The 14,462-nt window shown below is 24.5% G+C and overlaps 1 protein-coding gene across 7 annotated transcripts in view; it reads right to left on the bottom strand.

The window, feature by feature from the left end:
* Window positions 1–14,462, bottom strand: part of LOC136972618 (uncharacterized) — a 264,970-nt gene that overhangs the window by 41,882 nt on the left and 208,626 nt on the right. For all 7 annotated transcript variants that reach the window (XM_067267201.1, XM_067267202.1, XM_067267197.1 and 4 more), the window contains exons 4-6: window positions 10,005–10,093; window positions 4,831–4,950; window positions 2,360–2,466 (exon numbers count right to left, since the gene is read on the bottom strand). In XM_067267201.1, the coding sequence (XP_067123302.1) occupies window positions 2,360–2,466; window positions 4,831–4,950; window positions 10,005–10,093 (316 nt within the window). The remainder of the gene's footprint in view (window positions 1–2,359; window positions 2,467–4,830; window positions 4,951–10,004; window positions 10,094–14,462) is intronic.

Raw genomic sequence — 14,462 nt, 5'->3', positions numbered from 1 at the left:
GATACTCAAATTCCTGCCATACTCGACTAAGCATGTCCGGTGTCACTGATGTAATGGCAGTACGGATCCGGTTCTTCAACTCATCGAGGTTCTGTGGTAGTGGAGGAACATAGACGGTGTCCTTGATGAAACCCCACAGGAAGAAATCACACGGCGTCAAATCCGGTGACCGTGGAGGCCAGCTGAAAAGTGCTAAATCATCAGCTCCTTGACGTCCAATCCAACGGTTCGGAAGAGTTTCATTCAGAAACTGATGAACTTGACGATTCCAGTGAGGGGGTGCCCCGTCTTGTTGAAAAATGAGGTTGTCCTTGTTCAGCCTCGGAAACAACCAGTTTTGCAACATATGAAGATACTTTGTGCTGTGGCGTAGCCATTTTACAACAACTGTGAATACGTCATTGTAACCAAGTACAACTGACATCTGGGGGACATGGACACAAACTAGACAATGCACTCGTTCCTCCGATACCCACAGCACACCGCTACTATCGATAGTTTACTAAATATATCAGTTTGAAATACGTATATTCTTTTTGGTCCACCCTGTACTAGAAGGGAGAAACGTTGTTGAGATGGGTTCGAACAATAGTTTAGAATAGATAGGCCTATATTCGCAAAAGTGGCTGTTTATTACAGTTGTTGTCTGTTGTTTCGGACCAAAAATCACTGCCCGCGGTCGCATTACACAGGTGGTCGTTTAATACAGGTAACTTAGAGTACCTAGATATCAGAGTAGCGACATACGAATCATCGCCGCCACGTTCTGTCGACAGAACGTGGCGGCGATGATTCGTATGTCACTACTCTGATATCTAGGTACTCTAGGTAACTTATACGAAGACTCTATGTATATACTATTCCGTGCCAGAAATTTTTTCCTGTCCAATGCAGGTGGTCGCCTAAGCAGTTTTCACTGTATTATTTATAGAAATCAATAGTAGCGTTACAAACATGACAAAAAATAAGAATTTATTTGTTATAATTTTTAAAATATTTTAAAATGCAGCATAACTAGGATATTAGTGACTAGATATAACCATATTTAATAGTTATGAAAATAAAATAGTAAAAAATATTTCTCTTCTTATATACCTACATTATAAAAACTAATAAACTATGTTATGAAAAAATGACGTTTTTAAAACATTGCTCTTTTAAAATCCATTGTATAAGTCTGTACTGTACATTACATTTTAGATAAAACCAGAATTATCTACTTTTACATTTGAAATTGAAATTAAATTCCTATTAATGCAAATAGGTACTGTACTTAATTATCTCTATTAATAAGTTTAAATTTTTAAACTCTGCATGTTTTTCTTACTCTGCATTAATGCTAACTAACTAAGTATTAACTAAGAAGGTTTATTCTATAATTATAAAATTAAAATCTAGTAGATTGATTTGTAGAACATAAGGCATTAAAGATTGAAAAAAACATTGATATGAATAATTACTAAATATGTTTTTCTAGTTTACAAATAATATATATTTATCTTTGTTTATAGTGATTTTAATGCAGACGTTTTGCAACGATTCATAAATTTTCATTAATTAAGACAGCAAAAATTTATTTACTGTAATTTATTTTTTTTTATACAATACTTTAAGTATTTGAAATAAGATCTTCAAAACTTCAATTTTATGGGAAATGGTTTTACTTTATAAAGTTAATATTTATGCAAGTTCTTCATCTTTTAGGAAAAATAAATAAAAGAAATGTTTTTCTTGTTGCTCATTGTTTTTTTGATATAAAATTTATGAAAATATATATTGTAGATGTATAAATTATAGACTGATGTCACTAATTATTTTGAATGCAGCAAATCCTTAATTTCAACAATTTCTATAAAATTGATCTTAGAAATTATTATTGCTTAAGACTGACACTGTTTAGATTAGGGGTGCACAATCTTTTTCCCTTTCATAATCCCTAAACTTAGATGTCAGTCATATGGAATTGCTTGAATCTTGACTCTTTAACTGCAAATATCTCATGAATCCTTGAATATCTATGATTCTATGATTCCCTTAGGATGATGATGCTGGATTGTGCAGATCTAGTTTAAGGGTTGAGAAATTGTTTCCTATTATTCATTCTGTTGTTGCTAATATCAGATTATAATTAATGTACAAGTTTGCTTAATTGTATCATTAATCTTTATCTTAACATAATATTTTGATTAATATAAAACATTCTATAAATGTTAAATTTTAACAATAATAGAGTTATGCCATTATCATCAAAAGTTTCCAAGAATTGAATACATTACACAATATTGCTTCTTATAAATTTATGGATTAAATAATAATAAATTTGCAGTATTTAATTTTTAATAGTAAGGAGAATACTTACTGCATTTTCAACTCCTTTTTTCAGTTGCTTATAGCGAACGCTATCTAAATGAGCTAAATCCACATTCTGTTCATACATTTTAATACTCACAAAATATCTTGTTTTTCCTATAATTTTGAAAAATTAATATTTTTATTTAAATCATATAATTATAAATATATAAAAATGACACAAAAATAATATCATATGATAACAAGTGTCATTTAATATATAAAAATATATTAAATGATATATTAATGCAGCATATATCTAATATAATAAAATTTAATTTTGTTCATTAACTAGTCATATTATTTTTTGAAATTTGAAATTAAACTTAGATATTTTTAAATATTCTACAGAATATGCTGTCTTTTAAGTTTGGTTTTAAATAATAAAAAATTTTATTATATCCATACAAACTGGTATAATATATTATTAAAATTGTCTTGTTATGTTATATTGGCATAAGAATAATTTGAATTATTTTATTATACAGTTATACAACCAATAATATATTAAAAGAAATAAGCATTTCATAATTCAATGATATCAATACAAATAAAAATTTTTAAAAGTTTATTATAGTTTAAAAAACTTGTAGATTCAATTTTATAAATGAATGAAAAACAGAGTTTAAAAACTAAAAATAGATAGTTTGTATTCAAAAATAGAAGTAACTTTGATAACAAAGACAAATGTAATAAGAAATAAACTTTAAATCTTCTAATAAAAACAATAATAAAACTGACTTTCTGGAAAAATTTTTTAATTATTAATTATTTTCTAAAAAGATTTATAATTGAAAAATTAAACAATAATTTATAGCAAATAAATATTAAAAGCTATTATAAAACAATTGCTGAAATATTAATAGTGACCACAATCCATAAAAAGTAAAATCTCAAAAAATATTTATATAATATTGAGAAGGAAAGAAAAAATATATATTATTTGAAGGAATAGATAAATTATTTACAATAATAATATAATTATTTTAGATAAATCTAGAGGATTGTAGATCAAATAGAAATGCTATTAATGTTTTATTTTCAAAGTTAACAGACAAAATACAACTTAGTTTCAAGTGGATAAATTTTTTAATGAAAACAAAAATAATTTACTTTGGAAAATATGAAAATAATTTATTAATAGAAGCAAAAGTTATACTCGCATTTATTAAGTGGAAACAATTTATAATTAATTTGTAGTGATTATTTCCAACTAGAATTTAAATATAATAATAATTCCAAAAATTTTTATTAGTAAAATGAAGAATTAAAAAATTTTTATTGAAAAAAATATTTAAAAATATTTAGAGCCTGCCTGAAAATAAATTTAAATTCAACTAAAATAAATTTATTCAAAATAAATTTTTAATGTTATTTAAATAAAATCTTTTTTTTTTAATTTTTGTATGAAGCAATTATAAATAAAAATTTAATAAATAATAGCAAACTTTAATATTAAAAATAATGTAGTTTTTGTAAACTTATCTGCATTTTCTGCAATTCTGTAAATTTATTTTCATATTAAAAAATTTATTCTATTTTTTTTTTTTTTAATAATAAATTTTATTTGTATCTGTAAAGTTATTAATTTAATAGAAGTTAGAAAATTTCTAACTTTAAAATAATTACAGTACTTAAGAAAATTACTTCTTTTATTTTTTTTTTCTTTAATGAAATGTATTATCTGAAGTATGTTTTCTTAAAAACAATATATATATCATAACATATGAAAATAATGTTTTAAATTTCTTTTCAACTGTGCATTATCAACAGAATTTCTGCTGACATTTCTAAGCTGTCAGCTACATCTGTTAGCATGTGACAGATGGAATACAATGAGAAGATTTCAGAAATAAAAAGAGGTACAAAACTAATTTAAGTTTAAAAAAATAAAATCTGAAGTACAATGTGATATTAAGTGAAGAAAACAATTTTTTATAATAAATTTTTTAAAAATTATTAATCAAATTTTTGTTTATGGGTCAACCCAAATTGTGAATTTAAAATTACATTCTAATTTTTCGTTAATCTATCTTATTATTTATTTAGATATGTGTTTGTTTTAATTGTTATTTTAATATTAGATAATTAAGTAGTTTAATTTTTACTTATACATTAATTTAATTATATAATATTACTTGTATAAATACTTTAATATTTTGGAAACGTCTTTAAACTATGTTATATTTTTTTTTACTGTTGAATCAAAACGTGCACTATACCTTACACAAATTAGAAACGATTAGGCTACTTTTCATACTTTTATGTTTTAAATTTATTAAACTTAAATAATTATTTTTTACAAAATAAGAAAATATAAATTAGTTATCATGAATTTATCGATTACATTGTTAATATTTTGCAGTGTTTGCAGCGCGCTACGCAATATGACCGCGAATACTGCAACATGACAAGAAAAAAAACAATCGCTATACAACTGTTTCAGGCAAAAAAAAATGTATGAAAATAACAAATTTTTACCTTCTTGAGTGCATGTTTTTCCGTCATCTAAAAGATAATAACCTCCAGGACAAGTACATATTATTTCTTTATTTTCTTTTACAGTACACGACTGAGAGCAACCATAGTTGGCACATTCATCTGAAAATAAAGGTTTTAAAAATATTTATTAATTAGATAAAATTTTGTGAAATAAACAAAAATACCAAATATAAAGTGTAAAAATTTAATTTTTTTTTTAATTTCAACGAAAATTGGTTGAAAACTTACTATTAATTTAATAAAACTTTCTCATGTTAATGATATGCTGGCAATGTGCGACACGCGTAGATCATACTGATTCTTTTAAATATTTTTAATGATTACAAGCATTGTATAAAACAGATATCCGAAGCAAGCAATGCTTAGGAAGAAATACCATTAAATCATCTAACAAAAGATTATATTAAGAGGTAACATATCAAAGGAAGTGAAATGTAAAGTTCGCGATACTAAAAATCAATACAGCACAGTGAAGGAGACTCCAAATAAAATTAAAAACGTCAACTTCTAGTCGATAAAAATTCGAGATAAATTTATAGCTGCATTCATTCGAATAATGGTACCGTTAGATTATCCAGCTCACCCCAATATGTAGATTGAATTACTAGATGATTATGATAATTATTTTTTTATAATAAAAAATTCTCTCAGTAAAATGATACTTCGAAAGACCGTTACATAGCCACATCTTTAAAAAAAAAAACAGTGTAAAAATGATTATTCAGCGATAAAAAAATATTTGAATATTTAATCTATATTTATTACTTTGGAACTATATTTGAGTTTTATTTTTTAATTAGGCTTTGTTTTTTTATTTTATATAGGTAAAAGTTGAATGACTTTGATAGGTCTACAGAGCCCAAAGCATTTTACTATTTTATGTTGAGCTAGAGAGGTAGCTTTAAAAAAATAAAAAAGAGAGAAAACTTCAGGAAATACTCTGAAGTTTTTGGATAGAAAGTGGCATCTAAATTTATATTCGCCACAACTCTTTTTGTGTGTGTTTATGTAAAGAAACGTCTTCGATGATAATATATAGTTTGATTTTTCTGATCATTAATGAAAACAGTAGGGGGAAAAACCTATAATACTGCATTTGCAGTCATTTATATGCCTTTTTTCTAGAATTTCAGAAATTTATTCTAGTCAATGACAGTTTACTTGAATTTTCTGCAATTGAATTCTCTGTAACAATACTTTCTTGAAATAGAAACGAAAATGATTAATAACGATCTGAAAATAAAGTTTTATTGATTAACAGTTTTTGTATTCCCATTTTCCCAATTTTTTCACAAATAGTAATGCTAAAGCTTAGCAATTGAATGCTTATTTTTAAAATAAATTAGTATTATTTTTTTGGTATCGTAATTAATTTTGTTTTGTTTCATTTCCTTAAATGCGAGATCGAACTTTAATAAGAAACTTTGTTTTGTTATTTTCTGTCATTGTAACAAACTATAATGTTACCATTAGTGAAAATATAATTTTTTGTTCAAATTTATTCGAAATTCTTGATTATTTTTTTGTAAAAAATTAAAATTGTAGCTGTTTTGATTCAATCATTTTATAAAATAAGCTTTTGATTTCGTTATAATGTTTTGCCAATACTAAAACAAAATGGCTAATCTTTGAATTCATTTTCATTGGATCAATTTAATTTCATAAAAGGTATTTTTCTCTCGATAAAATCATTTAAGAATCAGAATTTTTATTCAAATCCAGTTAAATCTCTCATTAGTTAGGCCTACTAACATGAAGAGACAAAATATCCATTTATTTTGATACATAACTTTATATATTGGTTATTCGTAATAATCAGAAAATTTGAAATTCCTAAACTTAAAGGTACCTTAATTAATATTCGGTTTGCCTGTAATATTAAAACTAACTCATTACATATAGACAAACCAACAGACAAAATATTCTTCACTTTGCTATTATTATTTTTTAAAAAAAACCAACAAAAAAAAACAATAAAATTTGAATGAAATGTTTTTTGTTCTTTTATAAATGTAAATATAATTAGAATTTACTAGAAAATAAATTATTTTATAAATTATACAGACTTACAGTGGCTTTATGTAAATACAAAATATTAATACATTCATCGGCTTATCAAATTTAATTCATTCTCTAAATAAACAAAGTACAGTTTAATATGTAGCGCTGTTAACTTTTATAACAGTACAGAAATAAAGTTAAAATTTAAAATATTTCAGATGTAGTTGATATAAATTTTCTATCTGCATTCTGTATAGGCTTATAGAAAGATTGATTATATTCTTTTATAAGCTATTAAAGAGCAAAAGCGAAAGTACTCATAAAGAATTGACTGTTGCGAGATAAACAAGAGTAAATCATTATAATTTTAGATTGGATTTCTAATATATTTACTCTATTTAAATATTTTATCCCATAGTTAGCGTATAAATTTACATGCAAACTTAAAGACAGAAAATTACTGAGCTATAAAATGGTTAAACACTTATGTATGTTTAAGAATATTACACGGTTTAACTATTCTCTACCCGTTAAATATATATAAAGTGTTACAATTAATTAATATTATATAACTATGTTTAATAGTTAAGAACATTCGAACATGTTTAAGAACGTAATTAAATATTTAATTTGGAATTTAAAAGCTATTTTCGCCTTTACTCCAGGGATGATTAACGACAGGTTTTAAAAATAAAGAAAAAATTGTAGAAAACAAGAATAATCATATTTTATTGCAAATAAAAAAAATATAATAAGTGAATTTATAACGATAGATTTTTATATTACTATCTTACAAGTGAAAGTTTTGTCAGTTTCAGTTCCATCATTGAAGGACTCATAGCCCGCAAGCAAATAAAGACAATTCTCTTAACTGTAGTATGTTGATCTATGTAATTAATTCAAGTAATTTAATTTAGATGAATTAATTATTGATCTTTATCTAATAATATAAATTACATTCTCCTCAACAGCGACTGGGAATTCTGTGAATAGATGTGATTCACATGGAATAACAATTTTTTAGAAGTACTTCTAACCATTTGCATTCAAACTTGTTTCCATTTTCGTGCAATTTTTCTTTTTTTTTTTTTTTTTGGAATACTGCGATATTTTTCGGCAATTTGGAAAAATATATATATATATATATATATATATTTAAGTTTATTAAAATAACTCAAGATATTTTAATTTTTGAAATAAAGTCTTTTAACAACAGCCACTAACGGGGACATAAAAAACTGGCTATTATTCGGGGGTGGCCGTTGTTTGGAAGTTATTTTGTAGGTATTTTTGTTTAAAAAAATATTACAAAGATTGCTGAAAAAATGGCCACTGTTTAGAGGTGACCGGTACTGGATGTTTATATGTCATTTGAATAAGTGTTAACTTTATAAATTTATCTACTATCAGTCATAATAATTTAGATTATTTTTATTATATATAAATATCTTTTTGTGTCTTAAATGAAATTCTAGCGCACTTATTATTTAAAAAGTAATGACAAATAGTTAGAACTTAATATAATATCTCTACAAGTGTTATCGTGTATAGTCTCCCATATACTGTAAATTCTGTATTATACTGTATTTTGGTGTATCTAGTTGTATTTTATGTATAAATTGTTCCTGAATATCGCTTATTAAAATTATTATATTTTATTTTAAAAAATGAAACATCAAATAGAGTAATGTTCAGCTTATAATGTTTGTTACATGTTTAGGACGTATGCATGAACGAAATGAATATAGTATCACAATAATTGGGCCAATAAGTAAAAAATACTTTTATTTTTCATCTACAATTACCTAATTTAACGATGCCGATTTTTAATTGTTTTATTTTAAATAAACATTGAAACCGTCGATAATAACGTATAATCAAAATGAATGTATATAACCTATAGGAAAACATAAAAATAGATACACACGTAGATTTATATTTGTAGCAAATTAAATAAAATCCTGAGAATAATTAAAATATATCTAAAGGATTTTTAAGATTTTTTCCGTAAAAATTTAATTAATAAAACTTTGTAGACAACTTGTACATTTTCTCATTAAAAAAAGTCGACATAAAAATTTCAATACTATAAAATACTGTTATATGGTATTATTGAGCAACGTGAATTGTTTAAAAATCAAATAAACCAGATAAGTTTAGACATAAATTTACAATAAATTTCTCTGTAAATTAAACTTATAGAATTTTATAACGTTTAAATGATATTTTACGATTTCGTTTGTAAGAATACAGGAATATACTACAATTTTAATGTTTGTTATAAAAATTAGTTTTTCTCTCTCGTGTTTAGATAAAATAGTTTAGAAGACTTTTAAACTTTTAAAATATTTTTTAAAATTTTTTAAGTAATACTTTTATTACATTCATTCTCAACAAAAGTCATGAATAAAGCCGAGTTGCGGAGTTATGCGTTTCGCACTGAATAATACAAAACACGAATATGTTTATAATTCTGAAATTTATAGTACAATATACAATTTGTTACAATTTTCAGATGTGAAATGGAAAGTATGCTTCATTAATTCTTTCACGAAAATTTTATTTTCTTTATAGTTCGGAATTTGAAAAATAGGATATGAATATTTATGATTTGACGGAGGAAATTGGCTTGGACCACCATAAGACACTTATAATTCAAATGCGTCACGTTCACCTCAATATAGTAAAACTCTAATAACTTCCGTTTCCGGTTTTAGATCGTTTCGAAATCGTTAAGTGTCTTTGCGGGAAAATAATGGAATTTTTCCACGCTAATCATATATATATCATATTAAACCCTTTTAGATAACACAGTAAATGATAAAAAAAAAATTATAGGGCCTAAACATACGAAAAAACAGAAGAACAATAAGGTTTTATCATCATAAAATTAATTAATTTATATTCAGGATATTTTAAAACATTTAAATTAAATATAAACAATAATTTGTTATCAGAATAAAATTTTCTATATATTTATTCAAGAAAAAATTTCAATAATAATACGGTTCTTGAAAATTTACCTAATGAATATAACTATTTCTATTGTTTTATTTAAAAAATTACCAAAAAAAAGCATTTTTCTACCTCTTACTAAATACAAAATAAACATCATCATAATTAATTTCGAGTAGTAATTTTTTTACGCTTACCAAGATCCATTTCTGTTTTAATTTCACACGTTGCGCCTTTGTAACCGGGTAAGCATTCACAAACCTGAGCGGTGGAACCGATATAAAATCTGCAATTAAAAAATATATATGTATTAAAATAATAATTTCTCAAGTTTGAAGTTTAAAAGCAAAAATAATATTTTTTTCCATCATTTACAATAATTTAATACCATTAGTTTCAACGCTTCCATTATTTATAAATTAAAAATGATTACTTTTTAATAAAAACCTTACTTTTACCCAGTGTAAGTAACATTAATATATTATTAGTGATGGTCAGTGAGGTGTATTTTTTTTCATTATCAATTTCCTATTTATTCCCTGGAGTTTCCAGTTCAAAGCTGTAATTTCCTTTCTTGTGCAAAGTCCATTTAGCAGAGACTTTTTCAAAACTAATTTTATAAACTATTTCTACTTCACGTCTGACATTTATTTCTTCCAAACCTTACATGACTTATCCATTTATTAATTTTTTGCGTGTTTCAGTGTTGTTGTTTATTTTACATATTACTTTAGTTAATCATTTATGTTATGTATTGAAACATTAAGATGTCAGCACTATATATTACATTTATATTACACTTATACGTTCTTTGTTAAGAAAAGGATGTAAAAACTCATATAAAACCAACTCTTCAATAATATAGTTTTAAAGGGGAAAGAAACAACCCAAAAGCAATTTCATGTTAAAATAATATCTAATTTATCTTTCACTTTTTATAATTTAAATACAGTACATATATATAGGAAATTTAATGGAATTTTATTTAGTTCCGTCTATCAATATTTATATTAAAAATATGTGAAAAATAAAAAATATTTTTATATAATAGGTAGAGAGGTATTTCCTTCTCTATACCTATTGGTAGAGAAGGAACAATACAGTACAATTATTTTATTTAAACAGTTTACAATTTTATGTCAAATTGACGTCATTATCGCACTTATTTAAAAAAATCCAGCAACGAGTTGCTTAACTTTCCCGGCGCCATCTGTTGTTATATTTTATTTTTGAAAGTTTTTGTATTTTTAACTATTATAAAATGGCAAAAGGCTTAATTTTGAGGGTACGGATAAGTTTTATGAAAAATTGTAAATGCTAATAAGTAAAATCTTCATTAAGTCTGATCCTATTGGAGATAAACACTACTCCCTCAATCTCCCCATGCTCGATCTTCAATCACCAAAATTTAATAGCATCGATTTCCTTCATATGCAAACTTCCCTGCAAAGTTTCAGAAATTTTCGTCGAAAAGCACGGGAATTATTAAGCTTCAAAGAAGGTAAACAAAATCGTGCTACCCACACACCTACACGCGCACACACAAACATTCATGCATACAGAAATAACTCTGAATTTCTGAACTCTGCATTTCTTGACGTTTCAAGGCTCCCTGCGTCCAAAAATGTAAAAATCTTGGGGGGTTCATTTTTTGACCGATCGCCATACTTTCCCTCTGTTATATATAACAGCTGGGAAAATAAAAATTGTAAGAATGGCATCAAATTGATATAATAGTGTACTGTATACTGTTACAAAACAAATGTACCTTATGTTTATTTAAGAATAAATTATGTTAATTTATATTCATTTATTCATAGAATAAGTTGATTAATTTAATTCAGTTGCCAGAACTAGAATTATATTTTAGTAATAAATTTTACTAATGATTAAAATAAACAATTCATATAATAATTTTAGCAAGAACTAGTCTAAATATTTTAAATGTAAAGTTAATTAGAGAGATGAATTAAATTTATAATTATTTTAATTACATTAATTAATCTAAACTTTGAATATGTTTTGAACTTTAAATAAATTAAACTAAAGTATTTTTGATTGTGTTAGTAATTAATTTTGTTAAAACATAAATTTGTATTTAAAATAAAACACAAGTACATATTTAATAAGAAATATCAATACATAATTATTTATGTATTATTAAAAATTAATTAACAAATAAAAAAAAACCCTATTTTACAAATTTTGAATTAATGTTGTTTTAATGAGTTACAACTGGGAATAACAACTTTTTATAGGAAATAAAATAAAATGAAAAGTATTATTTAATAAATTTGTTCAATTAAATGAATAAAAATATAAAAATAAACTTTTCTAGAAAGGAAATTAATAAATAATTTTAAAGAAAATTGTTATTGGTATTTTTTTGTTTTTTCTCTCATGTAGAAATTATTCATCATCAGTGAATTTATATATCTCTGCTTTACCTTGTCTATTTGAATAATAATATTATTTTAATGGCCATTCTATTCATGTTCCCGAAAATGGTCAAATTATGGATGAGAACTGGAATAGTTTCCATTGGTTCTCCGTTTAAATTGGATTTTACAAGATTGCTTGTTGCTAAGAGAGTTAGCAGAATTCGTTGGTAGAACTTAGTATGTTTTCTCCTCTTAAATAAAAAAAAATTATATATATGGAAATTATTACTTGTTATCATAAATTCCCTTTGAATTATACATTGTGAAAACTTAAAATGATTTTACGTTAAAATATTATTTTTATATAGTTAGTATTTTACATTTTAAACATTTATTCATAGGAAAGTTAAAATTATTATTTTATTTACAATTTTCTTTACATTAATAAATAAAATTTTTAACCACATTTTATTAAATAAAAATTTGAAAAAATATATGTTGCGATATATAAATTTATTTATTATAAATTATACACGGTATATTATAAATTTATAATAACAATTTGCGAATAAATTATATTAATTAGCATAATTTATTCGTAGAATGAGTGAATTAATTCAATTCAGAAGCACGAAATGTAATAATATAATGTGATTTACGTGTTACAACTTATTGCATTTTACATTTAGATAAACAAATGTAATTATAAGTTCTTCATAAAATTTTCAGTTTAATGCACTTAAGATCTTTAAGAGCATTAAAACTAAAAAATATTTCGTTTGTACTTAAAATTAAAATACGCTGTTATGATCTAAAATTATTTAATGCTATTTGTAGTCAGTTATAAAAGGAGATAAGTCTTCCCTTGTGAAAGGATTGCCTTTATTACAGTAAATATTATTATTATTACTTAAATATACTGTATTTATTTTTTTCCAGTTTTTGAGATAAAATGGTTAGAATTTAAAATATGACGAGATCAAAAAAAGTGAATCATATGATTAGAAAAATCGTATGAGAAAATAACGTTTTACTAACTTTTTATAACGATTTTACTTTATTCCCGAATAAATTGTGCTAATTAACATAATTTATTCATGACGTAAAGTAGTTTAATTAAATTCAGAAATATAAAATGAAATAATTTTTATTACGGTTTTTCTTTTATCACTAATAGAAGAAAAAGCTTTAATATTTTACAGCAACTTCTATTAAACCAATTGAAATTTAAACTTATCAAAAATTGCTCGAGAATATAAAAATTCCATGAAATAATATTACACTTGAACCTTCATTAACGTCCACCTCTCAACAACCGCCACTTATTTTTTAAGTTCAGTCAATGGCCGTTGTTAAGAGATTTGACTACATTTATAAAAAGGATAAATTTATAAGCTTTTATTAATTAAGTTTATTATTTATTAAATAACTTTACTCTAACTATACTTGAAATATTATTATAAATAATTTTATAATAATTTGTACTTAAAATTTTATTTTATACATATTTAAGAGAAAGGAATAAATATATTTCACACAATAAATAACAGAAAAGAAAATAAATTTATTTTGAATTTATTTCCTTCTTTATTAATTGAAATTGTTTAAGAAGTAATTTTATAGAAGCTTTGCAATACATTGGGAGAGATACTATATCTATTGTATAACTAAAACGAAAAATTACACGCTGAAGGCTCTATCAATTATCAAAAGACTAACAGTAATCTGTGACAGTAGCATTCAATAAATCAAAGATCAGTGCTTGAAGAAAGAAAGGAAATAAACGATAACCTAGACTTTGTTCGTATGTTTGCAATAAATGCATACAGGCATCACAAGGTACTTTACACGATCTGCTGGAGAACAAAAGGTTAAGAGACAACATAGCACGATAACGTTAAAAGCCTCTACTGAGCCGAAAAGATAGCATTTGTCTGTGCTTTTCGTTTAAAATCCTTTCGTGTCACAACGACTAGTAACAGATCTTGTTGAAAAGCAAGAAACCAGATAGTAAATATCTGAAACTGATCACCACGATACTCGCCATAACTCTTGGGTTGTCCATGGCGGTTGTTTATCTTGTAACGTTTATTGTTAACCATCTTTTTCTTTGATAAAAATTTTCTCAAATGTCATAAGATGAAATATAAAAAAGGCAAACCCTTGTAATGTCTCATAACTACTAGTAGATATGTAATGCATTGTAAGTTAAGAAGAAAGAACGAAACGATGTCTTTCTTTCTTCAGCTGTCAAGAAGTATCGCTTTCAGCTAA

The sequence above is a fragment of the Centruroides vittatus genome, unplaced genomic scaffold, assembly GCF_030686945.1.
Source record: "Centruroides vittatus isolate TY-2023 unplaced genomic scaffold, ASM3068694v2 contig_299, whole genome shotgun sequence".
Classification (NCBI taxonomy): domain Eukaryota; kingdom Metazoa; phylum Arthropoda; class Arachnida; order Scorpiones; family Buthidae; genus Centruroides; species Centruroides vittatus.
This window is presented reverse-complemented; position numbering and strand designations above follow the sequence as displayed.